Source organism: Erpetoichthys calabaricus, chromosome 14, assembly GCF_900747795.2.
Source record: "Erpetoichthys calabaricus chromosome 14, fErpCal1.3, whole genome shotgun sequence".
Taxonomy (NCBI): domain Eukaryota; kingdom Metazoa; phylum Chordata; class Cladistia; order Polypteriformes; family Polypteridae; genus Erpetoichthys; species Erpetoichthys calabaricus.
Genome location: NC_041407.2, coordinates 41,997,977 through 42,024,658, shown reverse-complemented (window position 1 = coordinate 42,024,658; position 26,682 = coordinate 41,997,977). Strand labels below are relative to the sequence as shown.

Genomic DNA, 26,682 nt, shown 5'->3' with positions numbered 1-26,682 from the left:
ATGGTCTCGCCGGAGGAGTCAACCGGCTGTCTCTTGCCCCACGTCCGGGCGCCAAAAAACTGTGGACACTTTTTGTGACTGAAGACAGAGAAGAAAATTAAAATTAGTAAAAACCTTTTATTGATACATACCAGGCAAGGGTAAAATGACAGAGAAATACAGTCCTAGGACACCACACTTCATCTGCCTCAAGCGCAGATGTCCTTACTCTTTTATAGCTTTTTCTAGTCTCCTGATCATAGACCACGTAAGCAATAAAAATAGCGTCCTGACTCATTTTGTATTATTCCAATTGGTAAAGTCTTTACCCTAAAGGTATATTTTCTTGTCACACACATCATTGAAAGAAAACTTCCAGAAAGTATATATGCTTTTTGTCACGTACGCAAAACACAAACAAGTTTGATCATTCTGTCCTATTTTCTGTACTTACACACATACATTTTGTTCAATTACATCATTTTATGTTTTTACAGTAGCTACATTTACTAACTTTAGAGCAAAGATCTTTCCCCTTTAGGGTTTTGTGCGTCTATATTTAATAACATTAGTTTGAAGATCGGGGGGTGGTTGGGATGGTAGTTCCCCTTGGAGTCTTGAGCAACTAGATTAAATAAAATTGGATTGGAGACTAGTTGGGCTTGATGATCATTTACCATATGAGTTTTGAGCTTCGAGATTAATCACCATATTAGTTTTGAGTTTCCAGATTAATTAATTGTAGAAAACACTGCAGACCAGCAGCATGCCTTGCCTGCTTTTATGCAGACCAGCAATTGGGAATGACTGTCCTAAAATACATGCCTAGTCTAATTCTTCTACACTACCAAAAATCTTCTACGGACCTGTGCCGGCACTTGGAAATCATTTCTCTTGCTCACTGTATGAAAACAGTACCTAATGAATTATCCTCTGTTTATTCAATTTGATGTGGCACCTTTTATATATTTCCACATTAGTGAACCTGCTTTTTAAAAACTGAAATTGTTTCTGGGTGGTGGTGCTAAAGTAGTGCACTCTGTATGCCCTGTGAGAGTTTCACTTCTTGTACATGTTCCAACCCATTGTGGTGCATGTTTGGGATACTGACTTGTCTTTCAAAATGTGATTAAGAAAATGTTGCTTAATGATGTCCAACTGTTTTTGCCCTCTGAAATTCATACATAATTCACTACTTTGTGAAAAAAAACTGTCATTTTATAGCATCACTGTTTGCCTTTACTGTAAAAATTTATATTTTTATTTTTTGTAGCAACTGCGAGAGTTTATTGCAGAACGCAAATCCTACATTGACAGACTGATCAAGATTGGGCCTCAGCTAGCCGAATTAAATCCAGTGGAGGGTGACGTTGTACTCAAAAGAGTAGCCAAAACTGAGAGCTGCTATAGAGAGCTTAAGGAGGAGGTGAAACAAAGAGCCATGGCTCTTGATGAAGCTGAAACACAGTTATGTCAGGTATGGAAATCCACTTAGGATGTTTGTTAATCCTGCTGATCTGAAACTATAAACTTGAATATCCCTGTCATTTTTAAAGAATACTACCAGAAATCTTCCAGTATTTCTGCTTCTGTTTTTTTCTTTGTCTTAAAATCTACTGCAAACTCACTTTTTGGGCCCATTCACACCTAAGCATTTTTAGCGTTTTACCACTAGACCAGAATGATACTCAACTGAATGATAAGATAATTGCTAATGTTTTCAATGAAACTATTCACACCAAAGTGTTTTAGCATTGAACAATTTAGAAAACTCTCGCATGAAGCAGTTTTTAAGGGTTTTTAGTCAAACACTTGTTCCATTGAAATCAATGGTAGCATTCATAAATGCTGATTAAAGAAAACAAAAGAGTGTTTTTTAGGAAGTCAGTGCCTCTTCGCTCATTAAAACTGGAAAAAAATGTCAATAGCACATTACAAGTGCCAATGTCGTTGTGTATGTACATGCATCAGTCTTCTAGTGACAGCTTTGGAGGTACAGCTTAAGTTATATAGCTTGCAATCAAGTAACAAGAATTGAACTCAAGTCATAAGTATACATTTAGTTTTAATCAGGTTAAAGTTTAGTTAGCGATGTTTTAAAAAATAGGCAGAGGTAGTGCAGAGTTCGTCCTCATAGTGCCATATGGTATTTGCATGTGCTTGTGTATTTCTGGATTAATCTGAATTATTGAGCATATTGAACTGAATATTATGTGTTTTAACACTGAATACTTAAAATGTATTAGTGATACTTCTCAATTAAGAAAATACATTTAGTCCTTTTTGAAGTATATAACATCCATATTCTTTTTCTATCCCTAATATGAGCCCCAGGGTGAACTCCGATAACTAATTACCTGGATTACAACTGAAATGGTATTTTACTGATATTGTATGTTTATATTACCTTATTGCACACATCCTACTCTTTTCTGCTTGGCTGTGCAGCTGAGCCTTGAAAATGATTGGCACACCTTTACCAGCGTTTTTTGCCTTACATCCAGTACTGCTGCAATAATCACTACCTGCTTCACAACTGAGAGCACAAGATCATACATGGCAGTACAGCACTTCTCCTGTACATTCTGCGGGTCAGGAAAAGGCATAAGGCTCCAGCGTCTAAGCGGGTAGTTGCTATCACCTGACACATGTAATGATTTGTTTGCTGTGACAATAAATAGTACAGTCCGTATGAAAATTATAAAGGTTCAGCCAGTTACCTTTCCAATAAGCCAGCTACCATGTTCAGCACCCACACATCTGTCAAAGCTACTTTGCCTCAATGAGTCAAGAGCTGACATAGGCCACAGGGAAACACGATGGTGGCCTCATTTCTCAGTTTCTCAGAAATGTTGCTTATGCATGGGTTAGAGTTGCTGTAAATATATATGTTACTGTTTTATAATAGTAATAATAATAGCAGCTCACTGATCAAAATGGTAAATACGGGGAGGACCTGGGATCGAACCTGCAACCTCTTGGTTATGAGACAGTTGTTACCTCTGCACTAGCCAAAAGGACATGTCTACTTTGTATCGACTGATGAATAGTTTCTTTTTCTTCGGTCATGTTCTTAAATAAAAGTGCACTTGTTTTGTTATACTTTATGTGAAAGTATTTGGACTTCAGTCTTCACACATTATACACTTCACGTCAGCATTTTGTCATTATTACTATAACATGAGAAAGTTTCTGTTTTAGTTATGTGTTCAACATTTCTTGCCTCACATTTCCTGTCATCCTATATTTACACAGATCATTGTAGACACGGAACACACATGAAAAGTAGGTATTCCAAATAACAATATATTATTTACCCTATACAATTCCAGACACCTAACTCCCAGATATAGTGACTTCAGCTCTGGGAATTTTGTGTCTCATTTCATTTGCCTCGGTGAGCAAGCTGCCAGTGCTGATTGACACATTTGCAGAACAAAGACACTGATGAAGAGGTGCAAGGGAATTTTACGTGGCCCTGCATTACAAATATTTTTGTAGGGATTCTAGTGTTAAATATTAAGCAAACGTTTTTGGACATTCATGTTTTCTCAGCAACCTGTAAAGCATCATTTTGAGAACACACACCTCCACCTCTTTGTTTTCTGTTATAGTGATTATTATTATTATTACATATTTATAATGATTAAAAATGTTAGAGGGTAATAGAAAGCATGTAGGTCTGAAGAGCAAGACTGAAGGACAAATCATGCCGGGGAAAACTTTCCTTTAATATCCTCATTGTTGTGTCAGGAACTTGCATTATTTTATTAGGTGGGATTGAGAAAGAATTATTTGTGAGTCATTTTGTCAAAAACTGTTTTCCTACTGCATTACATAGCATTCACTATGTAATTTCCAGTAGTATACTTTCCAGCTAAATTTTTCATATTTTGTTTCGTTTTTAATTTTATTTGACAAAAATAACACATAGGAGGTATTCTGCAAAAATTAGATTGAAAATGCAATCTCTCCTTTGCAATTTCATTTTCAATGTCTGCACGCAAAAATGATGCAAAAATGAAAATTAAAATGAAATAATACCATTTGCAATTACATTTTCAGCTTGAACTGCAATGAAGCTGCAAAAATGAAAAGTAAAATGCTTTTCCACTTTGTCTTTTCATTTTCAAGTTCTCAACATGCAAATGGCATGGGACTTTGTACCTCGATTTCCCACAACTCTTTGTCCTTTGTAGCTGTAGAGCAACTTTGATCGATAAAATGCTTCTCACTTTGACTATGTTTAATTCACATGATTTTGATCTTTTCACCCATGTACTGCAAGCTTCACAGCAAAATTGTCTTACAAAATCCAAAGACCATGCATAGTTAAACTCAATTAAAATATTTAACATGACAGAAATTAGCCTCTATTATATCATAATTTACGTTTATTTACACTGAAGTAGAAAAAGGGACGCTTTGTATGTTTGTAGCATTATAGTGTAGTGTCAGCACTGAGTTTACATCTTTAAGGTGGCTTGCTAAGGACTGCTTACCTTTTGCTGCACTAGTTTGAAAAGCCTGTGGAAATGTGCAGAGTTGTTGCCGTTTTTATAGGTGCTGTTGCTATTGATGATACAATGCCAGCTCAATCTTTTGGTTTCTCATCCCTAGTTGATGTAACTTGTCCAGTGACGTTGCATAGCCCTCTCTTCAAAGTCACTGTCCCCAGCGGCCACCTCCAACTCCTTGCAATGGCGCACAAACTCATCGAAACAGCTGGGTGGTCTTCCCTCCCACTTCGGTCATGTAGCCAGTGTTGTGGCCACATGAGCAGTTTGGGAGTGCTGTGTTGTCAGATGGCGGAGCAGGGATGTTGCGTGCTGCCCTGGCAAGTGGCGCAACTGGGATTGTTAAGTGCTATGCTGTTGTTCAGCACAGGTCAGCTATAGGCAAGCAGGCAAACCTCCTGGTGTGGTGATGCAGATATACCAGTTTCTTTGGTGTTTTCATTTACTGAACTGGTGCTGCAAACCGCATTCCAGATCTAGATCTCAGGTCTGAGGCTCTCCTTTCACCGCTGCTGCACAACACCTCTATAATCTGCCTTGTCCTTTGCTTGCACATTTTTAATACCAGATCTGCTTCTTATGGCTCACTTGGGGTCAGTGGCCACTCGATCTGCCACACCATTCTCAAGACATCATGAGCCTGAAGCTCCACCAGTGTCCGCGCTTCTGGAAAAGTGAACCTTAGTAGATGGAAAAGTGGTGGTGGAGCTGCCCAGGTGTCAGTCTCTTAGCTGTCTCCAACCCTGTATTGCTGCTGCAAATGACACTCCAGGTTATTTGAGCCTCGAGGCTCTCCAACACCTCACCAAAGAGACATTACAGTGCTCTGCGCCAACTGTACAGTATAATACTACAAAAACACAAAGCGCCCCATTTCCACTTCAGTGTAAATAAATATAAACTATGTTGTAATAAAAGCTAATTTCTGTCATGTTAAATATTGTAATTAAATTTGACATTGATTTTCTCAGAACTACAGTTATGCATGGTCTTCAGATTTTGAGAGACAGTTTTGCTATGAAGCTCACAGTACAGGGTGCAAAGATCAAAATCACATGAGTTAACGACAGTCAAAGTGAAAAGTATTCTATCAATCATAGTGGCTCTACAGCTACAAAGGATAAAGTATTGTGGAAAATTGCCATGCCCCGCCCACTGACCTTCGCTCTTTGCATGCTGACAACTTGAAAATGAAAATGCAAAGTGGAAAATGAAAATTCAATGAGCAGCAGGTGGCACCACTGTTTACTTGCATTTTACTTTTCATTTTTGAAGCTTCATTGCAATTCAGGCTGAAAATGAAATTGCAAATGGGGTTGTTTTTTTATATTTAAATTTTTGGAACATTTTTACGTGCAGAGTTTGAAATGGAATTGCAAATGGGGTTATTTAATTTTCATTTAAATTTTTGCATGCAGACTTTGAAAATAAGACTGCAAAGGGTGTTGGGTCCGTGTACTTTTTGGTATTTGAAACTTCATTTTAGGTGCGAAAATAAAAGGAATTTTCAGATATTGATTTTTGATTAAAGAATAAAATAAGGTATTTTTTAATTCAGTGGTAACAAATAGCAGTCATAAACTTAAAATTACACATAATTTTCTGGATTTATTTGTGATTCAAATAATGAAAGTGTAATAGCTCAAAAACAATAAAACAGACGCATTTTCGTTGTCTGAAACCGGAGGTGGTACTTCTTCTGCGCGATTTTTGACGACAAGTGCGAACAGTCCTCTTCACAACACATCGACCTACGACTTTGAAGTTACACTGGCATCAGCAGACGATGGACCATTACGTTGCTTTTCGGAACAGTAAAAGAGTGACACTCCGGAACGAGGACATGACTGCAGAAAAACGGAGTTGCATCTTTCAGATAAAAATACAGTGGAACCTCGGTTCACGAACGCCTCGGTACACGTACAACTCGGTTTACGACCAAAAAGTTCACCAAACTTTTGCCTCGGTTCACGACCACACACTCGGTATACGAACAAGCCAGTTTCCCTTTCGGTTTGTGCGCGCCAATGATTTCCGCACTTGTTGCATTGTTCTCGGTCAGACGTGCGTGCTTTCGCTGTGAACTCTTTGTGCTCTATTTCATTTCCCTTCCGGTTCGTACGCGCCAATTACTGTATTTAAGCACATGTTCAGCCTCTCCCTGTTCATTGTTCTCAGTCAGACGTGCGTGCTTTACCTGTGAACTCTTTGTGCTCTACAGTATTTCGTGTGCTTTTGCAGTTAACCATGGCTTCTAAGCAAGTGAAGAGTGGTGAGAAGAAAGTTTTGCAGAAAATTGAAATCGAAGTAAAGAAAGAAATTATTGAAAAGTATGAGCGTGGCGTTCGTGTTACTGATCTTGCCGCCGAGTACAAGAAGTCAAAATCTACGATTTCGACTATTCTAAAGCAGAAAGAATCTATTAAAGCTGCTGATGTTGCAAAAGGAGTTACAATGTTAACCAAGCAGAGGCCTCAAGTGCTGGAAGAGGTGGAAAAACTGTTGCTAGTGTGGCTGAACGAGAAGCAACTTGCAGGGGATAGCGTAAGCGAGGCGATGTTATGCGAGAAAGCCAGGAAGATTCATGGTGATTTGCTGCAAAATTATCCTTCTACGAGTGGCGAAAGTGAGGAATTTAAAGCCAGTAGAGGATGGTTTGAAAAGTTTCGCAAGAGAAGTGGCATTCATAGTGTGGTAAGGCATGGAGAGGCTGCTAGTTCAGACGCTGAAGCTGTGAAAGAATTTGTGAAAAATTTCACAAAATTAGTGAAGGACGAAGGCTACATCCCGCAACAAATCTTCAACGACGAGACCGGATTGTTCTGGAAGAGGACCTACATTACCCAGGAAGAGAAGGCTATGCCCGGCCATAAACCAATGAAGGACAGGTTAACCGTTTTGCTGTGTGCTAACGCTAGTGGCGACGTAAAAATCAAGCCACTACTTGTTTACCAATTTGAGAACCCTCGTGCTTTCAAACAGCACAATGTAAACAAAGCCAGACTGCCTGTGATGTGGAGGGCAAACACGAAGGGGTGGGTCACAAGGACTTTGTTTTTGGAATGGCTGCATGAGGCTTTCGCTCCCGCCGTGAAGCGATATCTTGAAGAGAATAACCTGCCTAAAAAATGCATTCTTCTGATGGACAATGCACAGGCACACCCTCCAAATTTGGTTGACGATATGGTCGAGGAGTACGACTTTATTAAGGTCGTGTTCCTCCCCCCCAACGCGACTCCTCTTGTGCAGCCCATGTACCAGCAGGTTATTTCAAATTTTAAGAAACTGTACACCAAAGGACTATTCACCAGGTGTTTCAATGTGACCGAGGAGACGTCTTTGACCCTGAAAGAGTTCTGGAAGAACCATTTTAATATTGTTCATTGCATTGGCCTCATTGATAAAGCCTGGGAAGACGTCACACACCGCACCTTGATCTCGGCCTGGAAGAAACTTTGGCCTGAATGCGTTCCTGAACAGGTTTTAGAAAGCTTCGAGCCTCCTGTTGTGGATGAGATTGTGTCCATGGGCAAGAGCATGGGTCTTGAATTGGACAATGAGGACATCGAGGAGCTGGTCCTGGATCACAAGGAGGAGCTGACGACGGAGGAACTCGCTGAACTCCAGCAGGAGCAGCTTAGGTTGCACATCGAGGAGCAGTTCTCCGGGGAAGAAGAGGAAAGGCCGGTTATAAAAAGTGATGAGATAAAAGCCATCATGGAAAAATGGAACGAGTTCCAGGATTTTTTCGAAAAGAACCACCCTGACAAAGCGGTTACGAACAGAGTGATAAACATGATGAATGACAATGTCGTCTCGCATTTCCGAAAAATTTTAATGCGTAGGAAAAGGCAAGTCACATTAGACCGCTATTTCACTAAGTCTGATCTGCCAGCTAAACAGCCAGAAACCCAAGAAATCACAAGAGAGAAAACACCTGAAGGAAAACATCCGTCCATCGCGGAGCCAGACTCTCTCTCAAAACTGTAACCTCCTCTCCCCCCAGTCCCTCCTCACTTCATGCCAGAACTCGACTCATGCAAGGTTAGTTTCTTGGTGGTTTATGGTTAGTTTTTGTATTGCAGATTTTTCAAATGTTCCTTTTTTTCCCCTGTGCTTAAAACTCATTAAAAAAAGTGTTTATACAGCGATAGGGCATGAACTCCTACAATATTATTTTCTTGGTTGCTTGTGGTTGGTTTTTAAATAAAGTTCGGATTTGTTCAAATGTTCCTTTTTTCCCCCCTGTGCTTAGTGTTTATACAGCGATCAGGTCATAAAGGCTATAGCGCGAACTCTTACAATGTTATTTTCTTGGTTGCTTGTGGTTGGTTTTTAAATAAAGTTCGGATTTGTTCAAATGTTCCTTTTTTCCCCCTGTGCTTAGTGTTTATACAGCGATCGGGTCATAAAGGCTATAGCGCGAACTCTTACAATGTTATTTTCTTGGTTGCTTGTGGTTGGGTTTTAAATAAAGTTTGGATTTGTTCAAATGTTACTTTTTGTCCCCCCTGTGCTTAAAACTCAAAAAAAAAAAAAGTGTTTACACAACGATTGGGTTGTAAGGCTATAGCGCGAACTGCTGCAATATTACAGCGAGAGAAAGAGAGCAGGCTCGCGTGCTGATGAGAGAGAGAGAGAGCGCATGCAGCTGAGAGCGAGCCTGCACGTGCAGCTGAGCAGGGAACCTGGGTGTTTGTGTCAGTGTTATTCAATGTTTTTACATTAGTTTACTATTACACTGTGCATTCTATGGTGTAATTAACTATATTTGTGGTTAAAAAATATTTAAAAAAATATATTTACATACAGTTCGTACGGTCTGGAACAGATTACAGTAATCCCTCTTCCATCGCGGGGGTTGCGTTCCAGAGCCACCCGCGAAATAAGAAAATCCGCGAAGTAGAAACCATATGTTTATATGGTTATTTTTATATTGTCATGCTTGGGTCACAGATTTGCGCAGAAACACAGGAGGTTGTAGAGAGACAGGAACGTCATTCAAACACTGCAAACAAACATTTGTCTCTTTTTCAAAAGTTTAAACTGTGCTCCATGAGAAGACACAGATGACAGTTCCGTCTCACAATTAAAAGAATGCAAACATATCTTCCTCTTCAAAGGAGTGCGCGTCAGGAGCAGATGATGTCAGAGAGATAGAGAAAAGCAAACAAATCAATAGGGCTGTTTGGCTTTTAAGTATGCGAAGCACCGCGGCACAAAGCTGTTGAAGGCAGCAGCTCACACCCCCTCCATAAGGAGCATTGAGAGAGTAAAGAGACAGAGAAAAACAAACAAGCAAAAATCAATACGTGCCCTTCGAGCTTTTAAGTATGCAAAGCACCGTGCAGCATGTCGCTTCAGGAAGCAGCTGCACAGAAGGGAGCAATGTGAAGATAATCTTTCAGCATTTTTAGACGAGCGTCCGTATCGTCTAGGTGTGCGAACAGCCCCCCTGCTCAATCCCCCTAGGTCAGGATCAGAGAAAGTCAGCGCAAGAGAGAGAGAGAGAAAAGTAAGTTGGGTAGCTTCTCAGCCATCTGCCAATAGCGTCCCTTGTATGAAATCAACTGGGCAAACCAACTGAGGAAGCATGTACCAGAAATTCAAAGACTCATTGTCCGCAGAAATCCGCGAACCAGCAAAAAATCCGCGATATATATTTAAATATGCTTACATATAAAATCCGCGATGGAGTGAAGCCGCGAAAGGCGAAGTGCGATATAGCGAGGGATTACTGTAATTGTATTTACATACAATCCTATGGGGGAAATTGCTTCGGTTCACAACCAATACGGTTTACGACCAGAGGTTTGGAACGAATTATGGTCGTGAACCGAGGTTCCACTGTACAAGCTTTGTGCATCATACAGACCAATTTCACTCCTGAATAATGATGTTAAGATACTCTCAAAAATTCTAGCTAGAAGGATAGAGAAAAGTGCTGCCCTCGGTAATATCACAGGATCAAACTGGAGTTATTAAAGGCCAACACCTATCTTCCAATCTCTGACGCTTGTTTAATGTTATATATTCACCAACAAAATCAAACACCCCAGAGATATTACTATCATTAGACGCAGAAAAAGCATTTGATATGATTGAATGGAACTACCTTTTCACTGCATTGGAGAAATTTGGGTTTGGCCCGAATATTTGTGCATGGATCAAACTACTGTATACCAATCCAGAAGCTTCAGTTTGTATTAATAACATTTGCTCAGACTACTTTAAGCTAGAACGTAGCACCAGACAAGGATGACAAGGCTAGCATTTTGAATGGTTGCTCATTGACTTTTACCGGCTACTATAGCTAGTAAACATTTTGAGTATTAACAGTGCACACAAGTGTAACACGTTAGGAGAGCAATGTGATTTACAGAAAGTTTTCTTAACATGTGTTACACCTGTCAATGAGCGACCATTCACACATTTACACACATTCAAAATGCTAGCACTATAAACATTGCCAGACTTAGTGTTAGTAAATGAAATCACCAAATGTTAAGTAACAACAATAACATTCACAAAAGAACTGCTACATCAACGAAGCAAAGTTTGCAAAGCTTGTATTTTTACCTGAAAGATGCGACTCCGTTTTTCTGCAGTCATGTCCTTGTCCCCGGAGTGTCACTCTTTTACTATTCCTGAAAAACAACGTAATGACCCATCCTCTGCTGATGCCATGCAGTGTAACTTCAAGGCCGTTGGTCGATGTGTTGTGAGGAGGACTGTTCGCACGTGTCGTCAAAAATCGCGCAGAAGAAGAAGTACCTCCGGTTTCAGACAACGAAAATGTCTGTTTTATTGTTTTTGAGCTATAACACTTTCATTATATGAATCACAAATAAATCCAGAAAATTATGTGTAATTTTAAGTTTATGACTGCTATTTGTTACCACTGAATTAAAAAATACCTTATTTTCCCTTATTTTATTCTTTAATCAAAAATCAAAATCTGAAAATTCCTTTCATTTTTCGTATTTTCATTTTCATTAAAATGAAATTTTAAATACCAAAAAGTACACGGGCCAAAATTTTCAGATTTTGATTTTTGATCAAAGAATGAAATGAGGGAAAATAAGGTATTTTTTAATTCTGTGGTAACAAATAGCAGTCATAAACTTAAAATTACACATACTTTTCTCGATTTATTTGTGATTCAAATAATTAAAGTGTTATAGCTCAAAAACAACAAAACAGACGCGTTTTCGTTGTCTGAAACTGGAGGTACAGTACTTCTTCTTCTGCGCGATTTTTGACGACACGTACGAACAGTCCTCTTCCTCACAACACATCGACCGACGGCCTGGAAGGTACACTGCATGGCATCAGCAGAAGATGGACCATTACGTTGTTTTTTCGGAACAGTGAAAGAGTGACACTCCGGGACGAGGACATAACTGCAGAAAAACTGAGTCGGATCTTTCAGGTAAAAATACAAGCTTTGCAAACTTTGCTTCATTGATGTGGCAGTTCTTTTATGAACGTTATTGTTATTACTTACTGTGAAACAGCTAACATTTGGTGATTTCATTTACTAACACTAAGTCTGGCAATTTTTATAGTGCTAGCATTTTGAATGGTTGCTCATTGACTTTTACCGGCTACTATACAGTAAATGTTTCGAGTATTAACAGTGCGCACAAATGTAACACATGTTAGGAGAGCAACGTGATTTACAGAAAGTTTTCTTAACATGTGTTACACTTGTCAATGAGCAACCATTCACACATTTACACACATTCAGGTTGATGTGTTGTGAGGAGGACTGTTCGCACGTGTCGTCAAAAATCGCGCAGAAGAAGTACCACCTCCGGTTTCAGACAATGAAAATGCGTCAATTTTGGTTTTTTTGAGCTATAACATTTTCATTATTTGAATCACAAATAAATCGAGAAAAGTATGTGTAATTTTAAGTTTATGACTGCTATTTGTTACCACAGAATTAAAAAATACCTTATTTTCCCTCATTTTATTCTTTGATCAAAAATCAAAATCTGAACATTCCTTTCATTTTCGTTTTTCTGTTTTTGCTTCTAAAATGAAATTTCAAATACCAAAAAGTACACGGACCCAAAGGAAAGACTGCATTTTCATTTTAATGTTTGCAACATTCTTGTGCGCAGACTTCGAAAATGAAATTGCAAAAGGGTTATTGCATTTTAATTTTATAATTTTCATTTTTGCAGAAAATCTCCTCTTATAATAACATTCCATACAATCAAGTCAAACTTAATACAACAAAAAAAAATTCCATGTGTTTCTAAATAAGGGTTAGCTTATATGTCAGTTGCCAGTTTTCCTTTAACTCAAGTTAGACTGGATAACAATTGTAAAGGCTTATGCTTGTTGTTTTTCCAGTGGCATTTTTGCTATTCAGACCAATGGCTTTTTTTGGTGTTCATTCTGCAGTGTGTGCAGTGTCCATACTAATAGGTTTGCGGTATATACACAGTTCTTTGGATAACAATTAGAACAGTAAAGTACTATATAAAAATGCATTTTCTGTAAGTTTGTATAACAATACTTAACCAGGATGTAGTTTACAGTTCATAGCTGACTGGTCACTTGCTTGTGGGGCAGTTTCTCAGGTTACTTTGTGTGTGTGTGTGTGTGTGTGTGTGTGTGTGTTTATGCGAATATGTGTTAACAAAATTAAATAAAGAATATGTCATAATCATGGATAGCTTTTGATAGTGTATTGCTAACTTGTTTGTTTTGTTTTCTAAAGTTACAGTAAATTTTTAAGAGATGTGTGGAATCTATGTGGATGATACTGACAAACCACAGCTGTTCTCCAGCTATGCCAAGAACCAAAATATTTAATTTCCTGCATATGGTAGAGACACTCTTACAGCAGTCTTGAACTCAGAATATAGCCATGAAATGCAATGTATCAAACAGAAGACATTTTGTTATTAGATACGAGAGTAGTGTTGAGTAAGGAACAGAACTTTATCCAAGTTAGTGGGAAAAAAATAAAAACCTGATGCCTGTCTTGGGGTAGTTATACAAAGTTGCCCTATATCTGTTCCTGTGATCACTGCATGTACTGTGCTCCAAGTCCTCTGCACAACCTTTGTGGACACTTTTTGTGACTGAAGACAGAGAAGAAAATTAAAATTAAAAACCTTTTTATTGATACATACCAGACAAGGGTAAAATGACAGAGAAACACAGTCCTAGGACACCGCGCTTCATCTGCCTCGAGCGCAGATGTCCTTGCTCTTTTATACCTTTCTAATCTCCTGATCGTTGACCACGTAAGCAATAAAAATAGCGTCCTGACTCATTGTATTTTTCCAATTTTGTAAAGTCATTACCCTAAAGGTATATTTTCTTGTCACACACATCATTAAAAGAAAACTTCCAGAAAGTATACATGCTTTTTGTCACGTACGCAAAACACAAACAAGTTTGATCATTCTGTTCTATTTTCTGTACTTACACACATACATTTTGTTCAATTACATCATTTTATGTTTTTACACTCCTCCCTTTTTGAACAAAATGATGTGGGCAATATAATTAAATTGAAATGGTTGATGAAGGGGAAGGGGGGGGAAAAGGGGATGGGGAGGAGAAAATGGAAGAAGCTATACGAGACATGTGCTCCTCATGTAGCATATATGCCCTTTCCATTGAGGCGGTAAAGTACTTAGATATAGATCACCACCCATCCTTGGGTAGCCTGAGAGGGTGCGGGTAACAGTCAACAGAAAAAATATTTTTAAGATAGCCATTTCTTGCAATGCGATGCGTGGATCCAGGCAGGCAGTCCTTCAACCTTCACGGCGTGTGGTGTGGACAGAAGAATTTGGAATGGTCCTCTCCACCTAGGCTGATGCCAGTGTTTCCTCCGAGTATCTCGAACCAGGATCCAGGTGCCCAAGGAAATTGGTAAATCCTTGGAAAGGGGGCTGGTCCTCCAGGCTTGATTAACCTGCTGGTGGATTTCCTTCAACGAGGTTCGCAAACCTGCAAGACTAGAGAGAAGATCATTGTCCACAGTATGCAAATTCACATTTCCTACAATCGTCCGGTCAGAATCTCAAACGGCGATAGTCCCAGTTGTCGGTGTGTCCGTCCCCTTAGTCCCATTAAAGCTAAGGGTAGTGCATCCGGCCATGATAAATTAGTTTGTTCACAAATTTTTGCGAGTTTAGCTTTTAAAGTGCCATTGCATCGTTCTACGATGCCTCCGCTTTGGGGATGGTATTTACAATAATGGTGCACATTAATTTGGAGCCAGGTGGTTAATTCATTTATAACGGAGTTCACAAAATGAGTGCCATTATCTGTTTGTAACTTTTGAGGGATACCCCATCTTGGAATAATCTCTTTAATTAGTGCTTTAGCTACTGTTTTGGCATCGTTGTGTTTTGAAGGGAAAGCCTCTACCCATCGGGAGAACACATCGACAATCACAAGGCAATATCGGTACCCTTTAGACGGGGTTAGTTCAATGAAATCCATTTGGAGGTGTTCAAACGGACCCATTGGATTAGGGGTAACGGTGGGACTTACCTGGGTACCTTTTCCCACATTAAACTTTTGACATATTGCACAGCGTCTGCAAAATTGCTCTGCATATGTAGAGAAACCTACAGCTTCCCAATGTTTTTCAACATCTCGAACCATGGCATCTCTACCTGCGTGATCGAGGCCATGGGCGATTTTTGCCATTCCTGGGAAAGAGGCTTTTGGGAGAAAAGGTTTGTTAGTGTGTTTATGAGTCCAGACTCCATCAGAGAGGGACCCTTCTTTGGACCATTTTCTCCTTTCGATATCCGTGGCTGCACTCTGTAAAGAAATAATTTGATTATCAGGGTCCTGGTCATTTCTCTGTTGGAATAAAGAAATTGGTGTGTTATTATATGCAGCCTCTTTAGCAAAGTGGTCAGCTAATTCATTTCCTTTGCTAACAGGATCCTGTTTTCCTGTGTGAGCTTGACATTTAACAATCGCTAGCTTCGATGGTTTGGTTATGGCTTCTAAAAGGGATTCGATCAATTTCTGATGTTGGATGGGTTTGCCAGTACTGGTCTTAAATCCCCTTAGTTTCCATAGTGCTCCATGATCATGGCAGACTCCAAAAGCATACCTGGAATCCGTATAAATTGTTACGATCTTCCCTTCGGACAGCTGACATGCTCGAGTGAGTGCTACGAGTTCAGCTGCTTGTGCACTCAAGCTTGATGAAATTCGATTTGCTTCCAGCAGGCGGTCCCCTTGGACCACTGCGTAACTAGTTGAGATGTGAAGTTTTGGCTTGTACTAGGATAGAATGTACAGCGTGAGGCACTTTAACTGTTAGGGGGCTCATGAGAACTACATCCGTGCTTGCTAATACAGCTTCTGTTGTTGCAGCCACAGCACGAAGACACGGAGGAAGTGCTGCGGCCACTGGATCCAGTTTTTTTAGAAAAATAAGCCACCGGTCTTTGTTTATCTCCATGTTGTTGCGTCAGTACTGCATTCATAAATCCCTGCTTTTCGTCCACGAACAAAGTGAATGGACGAGAATGATCAGGCAAACCTAGCGCGGGCGCAGATAGAAGAGCAGTTTTGAGGTTACAGAGAGCCTTCTCAGCCTGTTCATTCCATTGGATCTGGCCAGAAAGGGGGATGCCAGGAGTATTAGCCAATTGTTGCAACGGCTGTGCTCTTTCAGTAAAATTTAGAACCCACTGTCTGCAGTAGCCCAGAATACCTAAAACAGACATAACCTGTTGTTTTGTGACCGGTCTAGGAAGATTTTGGATGGCTGTAATGCGATCGCTAGAGAGAGCTCTTGTTCCATACGTAATGTCATGACCTAGATATTTAGCTGCAGCTTAACTTTTAGAAACTTTATGGCCATTTTTCCCCCAGAAACAGCAACAATTTCTGGGTATCTTTTGTACAATTTTCTTCCGTAGCGCTACATATCATTTCCATCTACATACTGTATCAATGTACTACCTCTTTCCGGCCAAAAGCCTTCTAAATTTTGGGCAAGAGCTTGTCCATAAACACAAGGGGCTTCAGTGTATCCCTGAGGCATGACGGTCCATGTCCAACGGCGGTACAGCGTTTGACGAGATCGGGATGTACGGCGGAGATGCCAGCCTCTGCTTAGGGAGACAGAGGATATTGGGCACGGTGCGGGCGGAAGGAGGATTTCGGGTGGATCACCAGAGGCTCACAATGGGCTATCCTTCCATAATCATTCTTTCCCTGGGACCATAGTGAATCAGGGAGCATAGAGAGCCAAGAAGGGAAAGTGGTTTGTAATGAACAAGCAAAAGAGGAAGGACGGCACAAAGCGCGATGTACTAAAAAATCAGTTTGAAGCACCACTTTAGTTATTAAACGGTCAGGAGTATCAAAAATACCTGGAGTAACTTGTAACCAGTCTGTTCTTTCAAGGCATTTTTCTACCCATGGTCCTATTTCCCCCCATTTAACAGTGCGTGATTTAGCTAAGGAAATATGAGGCACTGTGCCGCCAAGATAATATATGTGCTGTGAGCATGTAAGATGAACAGAAGCAGCTGCCTTTGTGGATGAAATAAAAACACAGGAGATGTGAAGGGTTTCGGGGCAAATACCAGAAGTAAGGAAAGATTCTAGCCAGGGGGTGTCTACTTCTATAGGGAAGTATTGGGCAGTACAGTGTAAAATGTCAGGGGCCTGTAAATTGGGAAAGAGACAGGGGGAAAAAGAGTGTAGGGCTTTGAGGAGAATGGTGTGTGGGGAAATATCTAAAGTCCAAGCTGCAAAAGAGGGTTTGGGGTAAGGGGTAATTTGACACAACAACTTGGGGGTTGAACAGAAAAAACCTTTGTCAGTCATAGAAATAGAAAGAGAAAGTTTTGTCATGAGATCTCTTCCTAAAAGGTTAACTGGACAAAGCTGATTCAAAAGAAAACGATGCAGTAAGGTATGTCCGCCAGGACGTGACTGGACTTGAAGAGGTTTTGATACTTGAAGAAGGTGAGGTTGTCCAGAAGCAGTAAGCACAGTAACAGTCTCGTTCGAGGCAGGGACCTTTGCCAGCGAGAGGGTAGATCGAGTGGCACCAGTGTCGATTAAGAAAATAGTCTCAGTGCCATCAACGAACAATGTCAGTAAAGGATCAGTCTCTGAATTATGGGTGAGCAAAGGTAGTTGAAAAGAGTGGCTGGAGGTCCCAGCGTTTTCCTATGGCCAGTATGGTTGGTCAGGGGTGTCAGAAAAAACAGGTGGAATAAGGGGAGGTGGGGGCTGTTGCTGTCTGTGAGGGCACTCCCGACGAAAATGTCCAGTTTTCACCACAGGCGTAGCAAGAGAAGGAATTAGCATTGGAATTTAAGGGAGAGGGAATAAAAGGATTCTTATTGTGGTCAACAGGAGGAGCTCTAAAACCACCTCTTCCTCGTCCTCGTCCCCTTCCTCTAAAGCCATATCCTCGACCTTGGTCAGGAGCATTCCTGGTATAATAGTTCATCTGTGCTGCCAATAATTTGGCATGAGAGTCCGATTCCTTCTGCTTAGTTTGTTTTTCGGCATGTTCAGCATGTCGTTTGACTTCATCAAACGTGGCACTTTCCCACTCAATACAGGAAGTGCGGACCTTGTTTTGTATATCAAGGCGCAAACCGGAAACAAAAGGTGGAACTGCAGCTCGGGTGCGGTCATCAGCATTTCCCAAGCCCGAGTGATTAGCCATAAGGTCTTGAATCCTATGTGCCCATTCATCAACCGTTTCGTCTCTTTTTTTGTTTTGCAGCAGAAATAAGGGACCAGTCCGTTCCTTTTTTATATTTTTCTGCAATATTTTGTCTCAACGCCTCCCATTGTGGGTTAAATTCGCCTTCTCCACCTATCCCCTGTCCTCGAGTTAAAGCTGGGTTCCATACCCATGGAACGTCATTGCGGACACCCCTGCTAACAGTGGCCCATGTGGTCCCAAGCTTTCGACGAAGTACCTGGGTCCATTCAGCAGCATTAGGCTTATACATGCTATCTAACTGATCAAGTTGTTCAACAAATTTTAGTCCTCCTACTTCCTTTGGATCTGGAAGTGCATTCACGACATCTTTTAGTTCTTGGATGTCCCGATTCCGATTTATCATAACTGTTGTGGGATTTTGGGGTCCAGCTGGATGGGCAGGGTTATAATGGGGATTGGGAACTTCTATTAAAGGGCAAGTAAGTAAAGGTGAAGGATCAGAAGAGAAAAAAGTTGGAGCTGGTTTGTGACTTCGAGTGCATTTGGAGACGGGGGTTTGTCTAGTACAGGGTGGGTCATCACGATGGGTAGAGGGGTCATAGTGATCTGTGCCTGGGGAATCATCAGGGGAAACTTCTGCTAGTTGTAGTGCAGGGGGGGCAGTCGGAATGGGGATAGAGGAGGGGATAATGGAGGTGCCTGAGGTTGGTACTGAGGAGGGGAAAAATAATAGGATAAAGGGGGTCTTTATTTGGATTATTCTTCCTTTTCCTCCCATCTGCCTGTGGTTCAGTGCCTATCTGAACTTTCTGTAATGTAATTAGTAATTCCTCTTTCTCCTTTTTAGCCTTTCCCTCATTTGCCCGCAACAATTCATTCTGTTTCTGTACTGCTTCTAAATTTCTGTCTTTTATTACTAATTCCCATCTATCGAACATATCCATTCGATACGGTCCACTATTATAACAACCCTGCTTATTCCTACACAGGATCTTCCTGACTTCCTGTATTTCACTTACATCTCCTATCCCCTCTATCGGCCAACGCCCACCACTCTGTCTATTCCGTTTCTTACATGCCTTCTTGAAATCTAAACCTGTCTTCTTTTCTATTAATTTTCTAGGAGACCCATTTTTACGGGGCGTCTGTTGATCCTCCGAAAATAATTCTTCCAGCATTAATGATTTTGATCCCCCTGTGCGGCGATTAACAGGCTTACTGTTATAAGTTCCCATTATGTCCCCTTGCTCTCCCGGGTTCTGTATTTAATTTTCCAACTATATACTGATTCGCCTAATCCCTTGTCCGTATGAATCAGCGAGGTATTAAGTGTGCCACTCACTATTCCCTTACTGTTCCCTTCTTTTTCCCAAGGGGAGACACCTAACTATCGGTCCTTTCCCAGTTCCCAGGAGAACACGGTATTGTTGCTTATTCCGTATGTAGATTTATTTATTTTTCCATAGCGCTACATATCTTCCATAGCGCTACATATCATTCCGTTCCTAACAGCAATCCTGCAATCTGTGCTCTTTTTCGGTTTATATTTCCATACATATATATATACCACCCCGTTACTCGTCCCGTTAGCCTGTCCGCTCACATCCCCGGATTCCAGCTCAGGTGACTTCGTGTCCGATTCGGTTCAGCAGAATACTACATCAATACATCCAGCCGAGTCTAGGATATGGGTGAGGCCAGTATCCTTTCATCAGACCTTTCGTATGCGTCAAACTGCTTGGGTCAAGTCTCCATCACCTTAAGCAACCCGTTGAGATATGAGTATGACTAGACGGTCAACAGGAAACTCGCCCTCCCGTTATTTAGAAAATAAAAAATGTTCGGAAATCCCCCGGTGCTTACCCCAGCCTGGAAGTGTGCAAGCTCTGTCTGGAAATCCGTTCAGTCACTGTGGATGTAGCAAAGAGGAGACCAGGGGCTCCTCACGCAAGAACTGTTTCAGGACAGGGCAGTCCTAACTTTTGCCGGAGCTGCATGCTCTGCTGCCGGAGATCTCAAGTTGACGGCAGTCCGCTGGTAAGACGGATCACTGAAATGGTCTCGCTGGAGGAGTCGACCGGCCGTCTCTTGCCCCACGTCCGGGCGCCAAAAACTGTGGACACTTTTTGTGACTGAAGACAGAGAAGAAAATTAAAATTAAAAACCTTTTTATTGATACATACCAGACAAGGGTAAAATGACAGAGAAACACAGTCCTAGGACACCGCGCTTCATCTGCCTCGAGCGCAGATGTCCTTGCTCTTTTATACCTTTCTAATCTCCTGATCGTTGACCACGTAAGCAATAAAAATAGCGTCCTGACTCATTGTATTTTTCCAATTTTGTAAAGTCATTACCCTAAAGGTATATTTTCTTGTCACACACATCATTAAAAGAAAACTTCCAGAAAGTATACATGCTTTTTGTCACGTACGCAAAACACAAACAAGTTTGATCATTCTGTTCTATTTTCTGTACTTACACACATACATTTTGTTCAATTACATCATTTTATGTTTTTACACCTTCAGCTTCCATCTTTCTCTTTCTTTCACTCTCCAACTTCTGACCTTTCTTTCTTCTTCTTGTCATGTGTTAATCCACTCCACTCAAACTCACTGAAGCAGGAGGGCATTAAGAAGTCTTTAAGCTCCTGGGTGAATTCTTCAGTTGCATCCAACTAGTTAGAACTGCATAATTTACTTGGAACTACAATCATTGTTCCCAGAATGCCATGCAGGGCTGAATCTCCAGCACAGGTCCAAACAGAATATAATGGGATCCCTTGCCTTCAAATTTTTTTTTTTTTTTTTTTTTTATAAATCTCTGCCTGTCTTTCCCTTACATTGGTACTACCAGACATGGCAGTGTGTACTTTACTAGTGTTGTTTTCCACTAGACAGTGCTCATGTTGTGGAAAATAATAGTAATACATTTTATGTATACAAGGTGCCTTTCTAAGAACTCAAGGACAACAAACAAACAATAAATAAATAAAAAAACACATTATAAACAAAACTTAAAACATCAGAAAATACAGAAAATATAAAAATTAAAACCAAATAAAGCTACTGTAATCATAGAGAAAAAGCCATTTTAAACAGATGGGTTTTAAGTTTACATTAGAAGGTTGAAAGTGATTTGATATTTCTAAGCTAAGTGGGTAGTGAGTTCCAGAGCTTGGGAGCAGAACGGCTGCTCCCCATGGTGGTTAGATGGGCGAGAGGGACGGTCAGATGAATGGAGGAAGAAGATCTAAGGTTACGGGAGGGAATGGCACCATGAAGAAGGTTGGACAGATATGGAGGGGCAAGGTTATGAATGGCCTTAAATGTTAACAGCAGAATTATAAAATCAATTCAAAACTTAATTGGGAGCCAATGTAGCTGCTGCAAGACCAGAGTAAATGGTGAATAGATGGGGTTCGAGTAATGATGCGAGCTGCAGAATTCTGGACAAGCTGAAGCTTATGGAGAGATTTATTAGAGAGACCAAAGAGGAGTGAATTGCAATAGTCCAGACGAGAAGTAACAAGACTGTGAACAAGAATGGCAGTGGTATTGGGAGTGAGGGATGGGCGGATGCAATTAATATTATGTAGGTGGAAGTAAGCAGACTGGGTGATGTTATTAATGTGAGATTGGAAAGATAGAGTACTGTCAAGGATAACACCCAGACTCTTGATCTAAGGTGATGAGGAAACAAAGGATTTATCAATAGCAAGTGAAAGATTATTGGCTTTCATGGAACTGTTTAAAAAAAAAAAAGTTAAAAATACAGTCTCTTGGGCCTCCACATCCTTGCTTTTTAATATTTCACCGTAGTGTTTTATTACTTTTCCATACTTAGTATAAAAATAAACAAAAACACACACACAGTCAACAAGTGTTAAAGGAAAGAGCATTATTTACATAAAGCAATTCTGCATGATTAAGACATTTACATTTTTCTGTTGGAATTGGCTGCTATTACTCTCAATGAAATAAACTGTTAATTATTTGTTCTATCAAGATCCTTTTTATCTAATTGAATCCTTTCAGTTCACAAACCATCCATTCTACATATGTATATGGTAAGTGGAATGGAATAACCCAATTGTTAGTTTATTACCAAAATGCAATTAACAGAAATTATTTAAAAGTGCTTGGAAATTAAAAAAAATACCATGTTCTTTTGGTTCGTGGTGTGGTGGCTTGTTTGGGATATAGCATCATGGCCTTTATGAAGAAAAAAAAAAAAACAGGCTTTTAGTATAGCTGAGGAATCATTGTGGCATATAAAGGTAAAAATGTGCACTGTAAAATTTGCATATGAGTTAGTACATGATAGAAACTGATAACACTTATCAGCTTTTGTATAGGTTCCACAAGTCTAAATAAAAGGCTTAACATTTTTAATCTTCTGTTTTTGCAATGCTAGTTCCACGATAAGATAGAACCAATGCTTGAGACTTTGCAACTTATGCAAAGTCGCCTCTGCCAGCCCCCTGCCATTCCAGCTGAAGTGGACAAGATTCGTGAACAGATTGCAGACAATAAAAGCATCAGTGCAGAGCTGGATAAGCTGCTACCCTCCTTCCAAACCCTTATCCAAAAAGGTGGTGAACTCATTAGAAGATCTCAAGGGCTAGAGAAAGAGTCTGCTGCAAAATGTAAGTATTAAATTACCATTTCTGGTTGATCACCCGGCACTTAGAAAGTTTGGTAATGTCTTCAACCGTTAATTTGCTTTTACCTGAGTCTTGCTTGTTAACACAGCTATAAAAAAACAGCTTGACATGCTTTCATTCTACTGGGAAGACATCAAAAGTAAATCAGAAGAGAGAGAAGCAAAACTGCTTGATGTTCTAGACCTTGCAGAAAAGTTCTGGTATGACATGACAGCACTACTCACTACCATTCGTGACACTCAGGATATTGTAAGAGACCTTGAAGATCCAGGGATTGACCCATCACTCATCAAGCAGCAGATTGAAGCTGCAGAGGTTGGTATCCATGCCGGTTGAACTGTTATGTGAAGCCCTACAGTCTCAAAAATAAATTAGTATTTATGCCATTGAATTGGTCCATGCCACCTTTGGACTTGTTGAGAATGTAAATTGTAACACTATGTATTGGAAGCTCTGGATTTTTATTTTTCAATATGTTATCACATTTTTGTAGGCAATTAAAGCAGAGACAGATGGTTTGCGAGAAGAACTGGAATTTGTTAGGAACCTTGGTGCTGATTTAATTATTTCTTGTGGAGAAACTGAAAACCCAGAAGTTAAGAAAACTATTGATGAGGTTAGTATATTAATGATCTGAATGTTGTTTTTCAATAAAAGTAACAGCAAATAAGTAAATATTATACTTTTCAGATGAATCAGAGTTGGGAGAGTCTTAACCGGACCTGGAAAGAGCGCATGGAGCATCTTGCAGAGGCGATGTCAATTGCTGTCCAGTATCAGGATGCTATTCAGGTAAGAATAATACAAGAACTCCATCCTTCATTAATTAGAGAAATTTTGATGGCTTTCCTTTATTTGAAACTCTATTTTCTTTGATTCTAGGCAATGTATGATTACTTGGACAATGCAGTGATCAAACTGTGTGATATGTCTTCCGTGGGTACAGACATTGATACAGTGAAGCAGCAGATTGATGAACTGAAGGTAGAGATGGTTTCATTTTTATTTTTCAGGATATACTGTATATATACAGTTTATTTTTATTAAGTGTCAAGTGGAGCCCTGTTCACAGAGAGTCACAATAAAAAATATTCTTTATTAACATTCTTACATTTTGGTCAACTGTTAATTCAATAATGATTTAAATGTACTTAATGTTGTTGAATGCTTTATTTCTGCTGATGCCTGGAATTCATTCCATATTTTTTCATGCAGTGTCTTTGATACTTCTTACTCTAACCTGAACGTTTGATGTTTATTTTTTAGGTATTTAAAGAAGAGGTCTATCAGCAACAGATTGACATGGAGAAGCTGAACCATCAGGGTGAGCTCATGCTTAAGAAAGCAGCTGATGATACTGACCGTGACATCATCCTGGAACCTCTCACTGAGTTGAAGCACCTGTGGGATAACCTGGGGGATAAAATTGTACTCCGACAGGTAATTTAAAGTGGTGGACATCAGAAAATTCAATATTTTCTCACCTGGAGCAAATAAATATGCTCAAAAAGAAGTTTAAGACAGTTCTGAAGTGTTAGAGGACTGCCAAATTGTGCACAAAATTGATGTGTATCCAATTTTATTATATTTTAGTAGATAGTTGTAGGACAGCTACCGTACATGATAAATTAGGGTTTTGGCATTCTTTGCCTAGAAGTGGAAAAGAGTGCATTTCAGCGCTATTTTGGTTAAATAATGTAGAAGCTTTATGAGGTGGATGCATTGTGAATAGAATGATATAGAATGGAAAAATACACTAGAATTCATATATTGTTTTTTTTTTCCCCTGTTTATATCCAGCACAAGTTGGAAGCAGCTCTTCTGGCTCTGGGGCAGTTCCATCATGCACTCTCTGAACTAATGTCCTGGTTAACACACACTGCTGAAATGTTGGACTGTCAAAGACCTGTCAGCATGGACCCAAAATCCATTGAGATTGAATTGGCAAAGCACCATGTAAGTTAATATTTACAATTTTCTCATCTCATTTGGGACTGGTACTGGGCAATAAATAATTCCTAAATCAACCTCTTCTTGCTTTTTAGGTGTTACGCAATGATGTGTTGTCCCATCACTCTACAGTGGATAGTGTGAACAAGGCTGGAAATGAACTACTACAGTCCAGTGAAGGAGATGAAGCCAGCCACCTGCACAGCAGCCTTAATAGTATGAACTGTAGCTGGGAAGCAATTTTGCTCAAGACAAAAGAGAGACATCAGCATTTAGAAGCAGCTTTACAACAGGTAATAATGCTCACTTTCAGTCCCCTCCCATATCACTAAAATTCTAATAGTCTATTAATTTATAAACAGTTTAAATCAAACATTTCTTAGTAGTTATAAATATCCATATTTTACTGGTTCTCTTTTATTTCCTGTTGTTTATATGTCAGGTTGGAGATACATGTTTTGCATCTGCAAAAAGAAATTTATGCACATATATCACTTAGGATGTGGGGAATTTTGCTTTCACTGATAGATGAGAAAAAAAATCAATAGTTTCTAATGTGTCTGAAATAAACATCAGTATCTCTGCTAGGATTTAAAATGTGTGATTATAATAATCATGTATTAGGATCTGCTTACTATTTATCAAGTATCTATTAGAGCTTTTGCCTTGTTCACTAGTGTCTATATATACTTAAGTTCTTTATTTATTATGGGAAAATTAATTTTTTACTCTGCTTTTTAATGAATACAATGCTTTCGTGGAATCTTATGATTGTATGTGAATGTACCACATTTTGTACAATGTGTGAATTGTTCATAGATAGATAGATACTTTATTAATCCCAAGGGGAAATTCACATACTCCAGCAGCATACTGATACAAAAAAACAATATTAAAGAATAATAAACATGTAGGTAAAAACAGACAATAACTTTGAATAATGTTAACGTTTACCCCCCCGGGTGGAATTGAAGAGTCGCATAGTTTGGGAGAGGAACGATCTCCTCAGTCTGTCAGTGGCGCAGGACAGTGAAAGCAGTCTGTCGCTGAAGCTGCTCCTCTGTCTGGAGATGACACTGTTTAGTGGATGCAATGGATTCTCCATAATTGACAGGAGCCTGCTGAGTGCCCGTCGCTCTGCCACGGGTGTCAAACTGTCCAGCTCCATGCCTACAATAGAGCCTGCCTTCCTCACCAGTTTATCCAGGCGTGAGGCATCCTTCTTCTTTATGCTGCCTCCCCAGCACACCACTGCGTAGAAGAGGGCATTCGCCACAACCGTCTGATAGAACATCTGCAGCATCTTATTGCAGATGTTGAAGGACGCCAGTCTTCTAAGGAAGTATAGCTGGCTCTGTCCTCTCTTGCACAGAGAATCAGTATTGGCAGTCCAGTCCAATTTATCATCCAGCTGCACTCCCAGGTATTTATAGGTCTGTACCCTCTGCACACAGTCGCCTCTGATGATCACAGGGTCCATGAGGGGCCTGGTTCTTCTAAAATCCACCACCAGCTCCTTGGTTTTGCTGGTGTTCAGGTGTAGGTGGTTTGAGTCGCACCAGGTAACAAAGTCCTTGATGAGGTTCCTATACTCCTCCTCCTGCCCACTCCTGATGCAGCCCACGATAGCAGTGTCGTCAGCGAACTTTTGTATGTGGCAGGACTCAGAGTTATATTGGAAGTCCGATGTATATAGGCTGAACAGGACCGGAGAAAGTACAGTCCCCTGCGGCGCTCCTGTGTTGCTGACCACAATGTCAGACCTGCAGTTCCCAAGACGCACATACTTAGGTCTGTTTGTAAGATAGTCCACGATCCATGCCACTAGGTATGAATCTACTCCCATCTCTGTCAGCTTGTCCCTAAGG

General features: G+C 40.1%; 1 protein-coding gene across 7 annotated transcripts in view; it reads left to right on the top strand.

The window, feature by feature from the left end:
• Positions 1-26,682, top strand: part of macf1a (microtubule actin crosslinking factor 1a) — a 976,441-nt gene that overhangs the window by 820,148 nt on the left and 129,611 nt on the right. For all 7 annotated transcript variants that reach the window (XM_051936317.1, XM_051936316.1, XM_051936315.1 and 4 more), the window contains 9 exons: positions 1,253-1,456; positions 22,615-22,846; positions 22,953-23,179; positions 23,358-23,480; positions 23,555-23,656; positions 23,747-23,848; positions 24,131-24,304; positions 24,665-24,820; positions 24,910-25,107. In XM_051936317.1, coding sequence (XP_051792277.1) covers positions 1,253-1,456; positions 22,615-22,846; positions 22,953-23,179; positions 23,358-23,480; positions 23,555-23,656; positions 23,747-23,848; positions 24,131-24,304; positions 24,665-24,820; positions 24,910-25,107 — 1,518 coding nt within the window. The remainder of the gene's footprint in view (positions 1-1,252; positions 1,457-22,614; positions 22,847-22,952; positions 23,180-23,357; positions 23,481-23,554; positions 23,657-23,746; positions 23,849-24,130; positions 24,305-24,664; positions 24,821-24,909; positions 25,108-26,682) is intronic.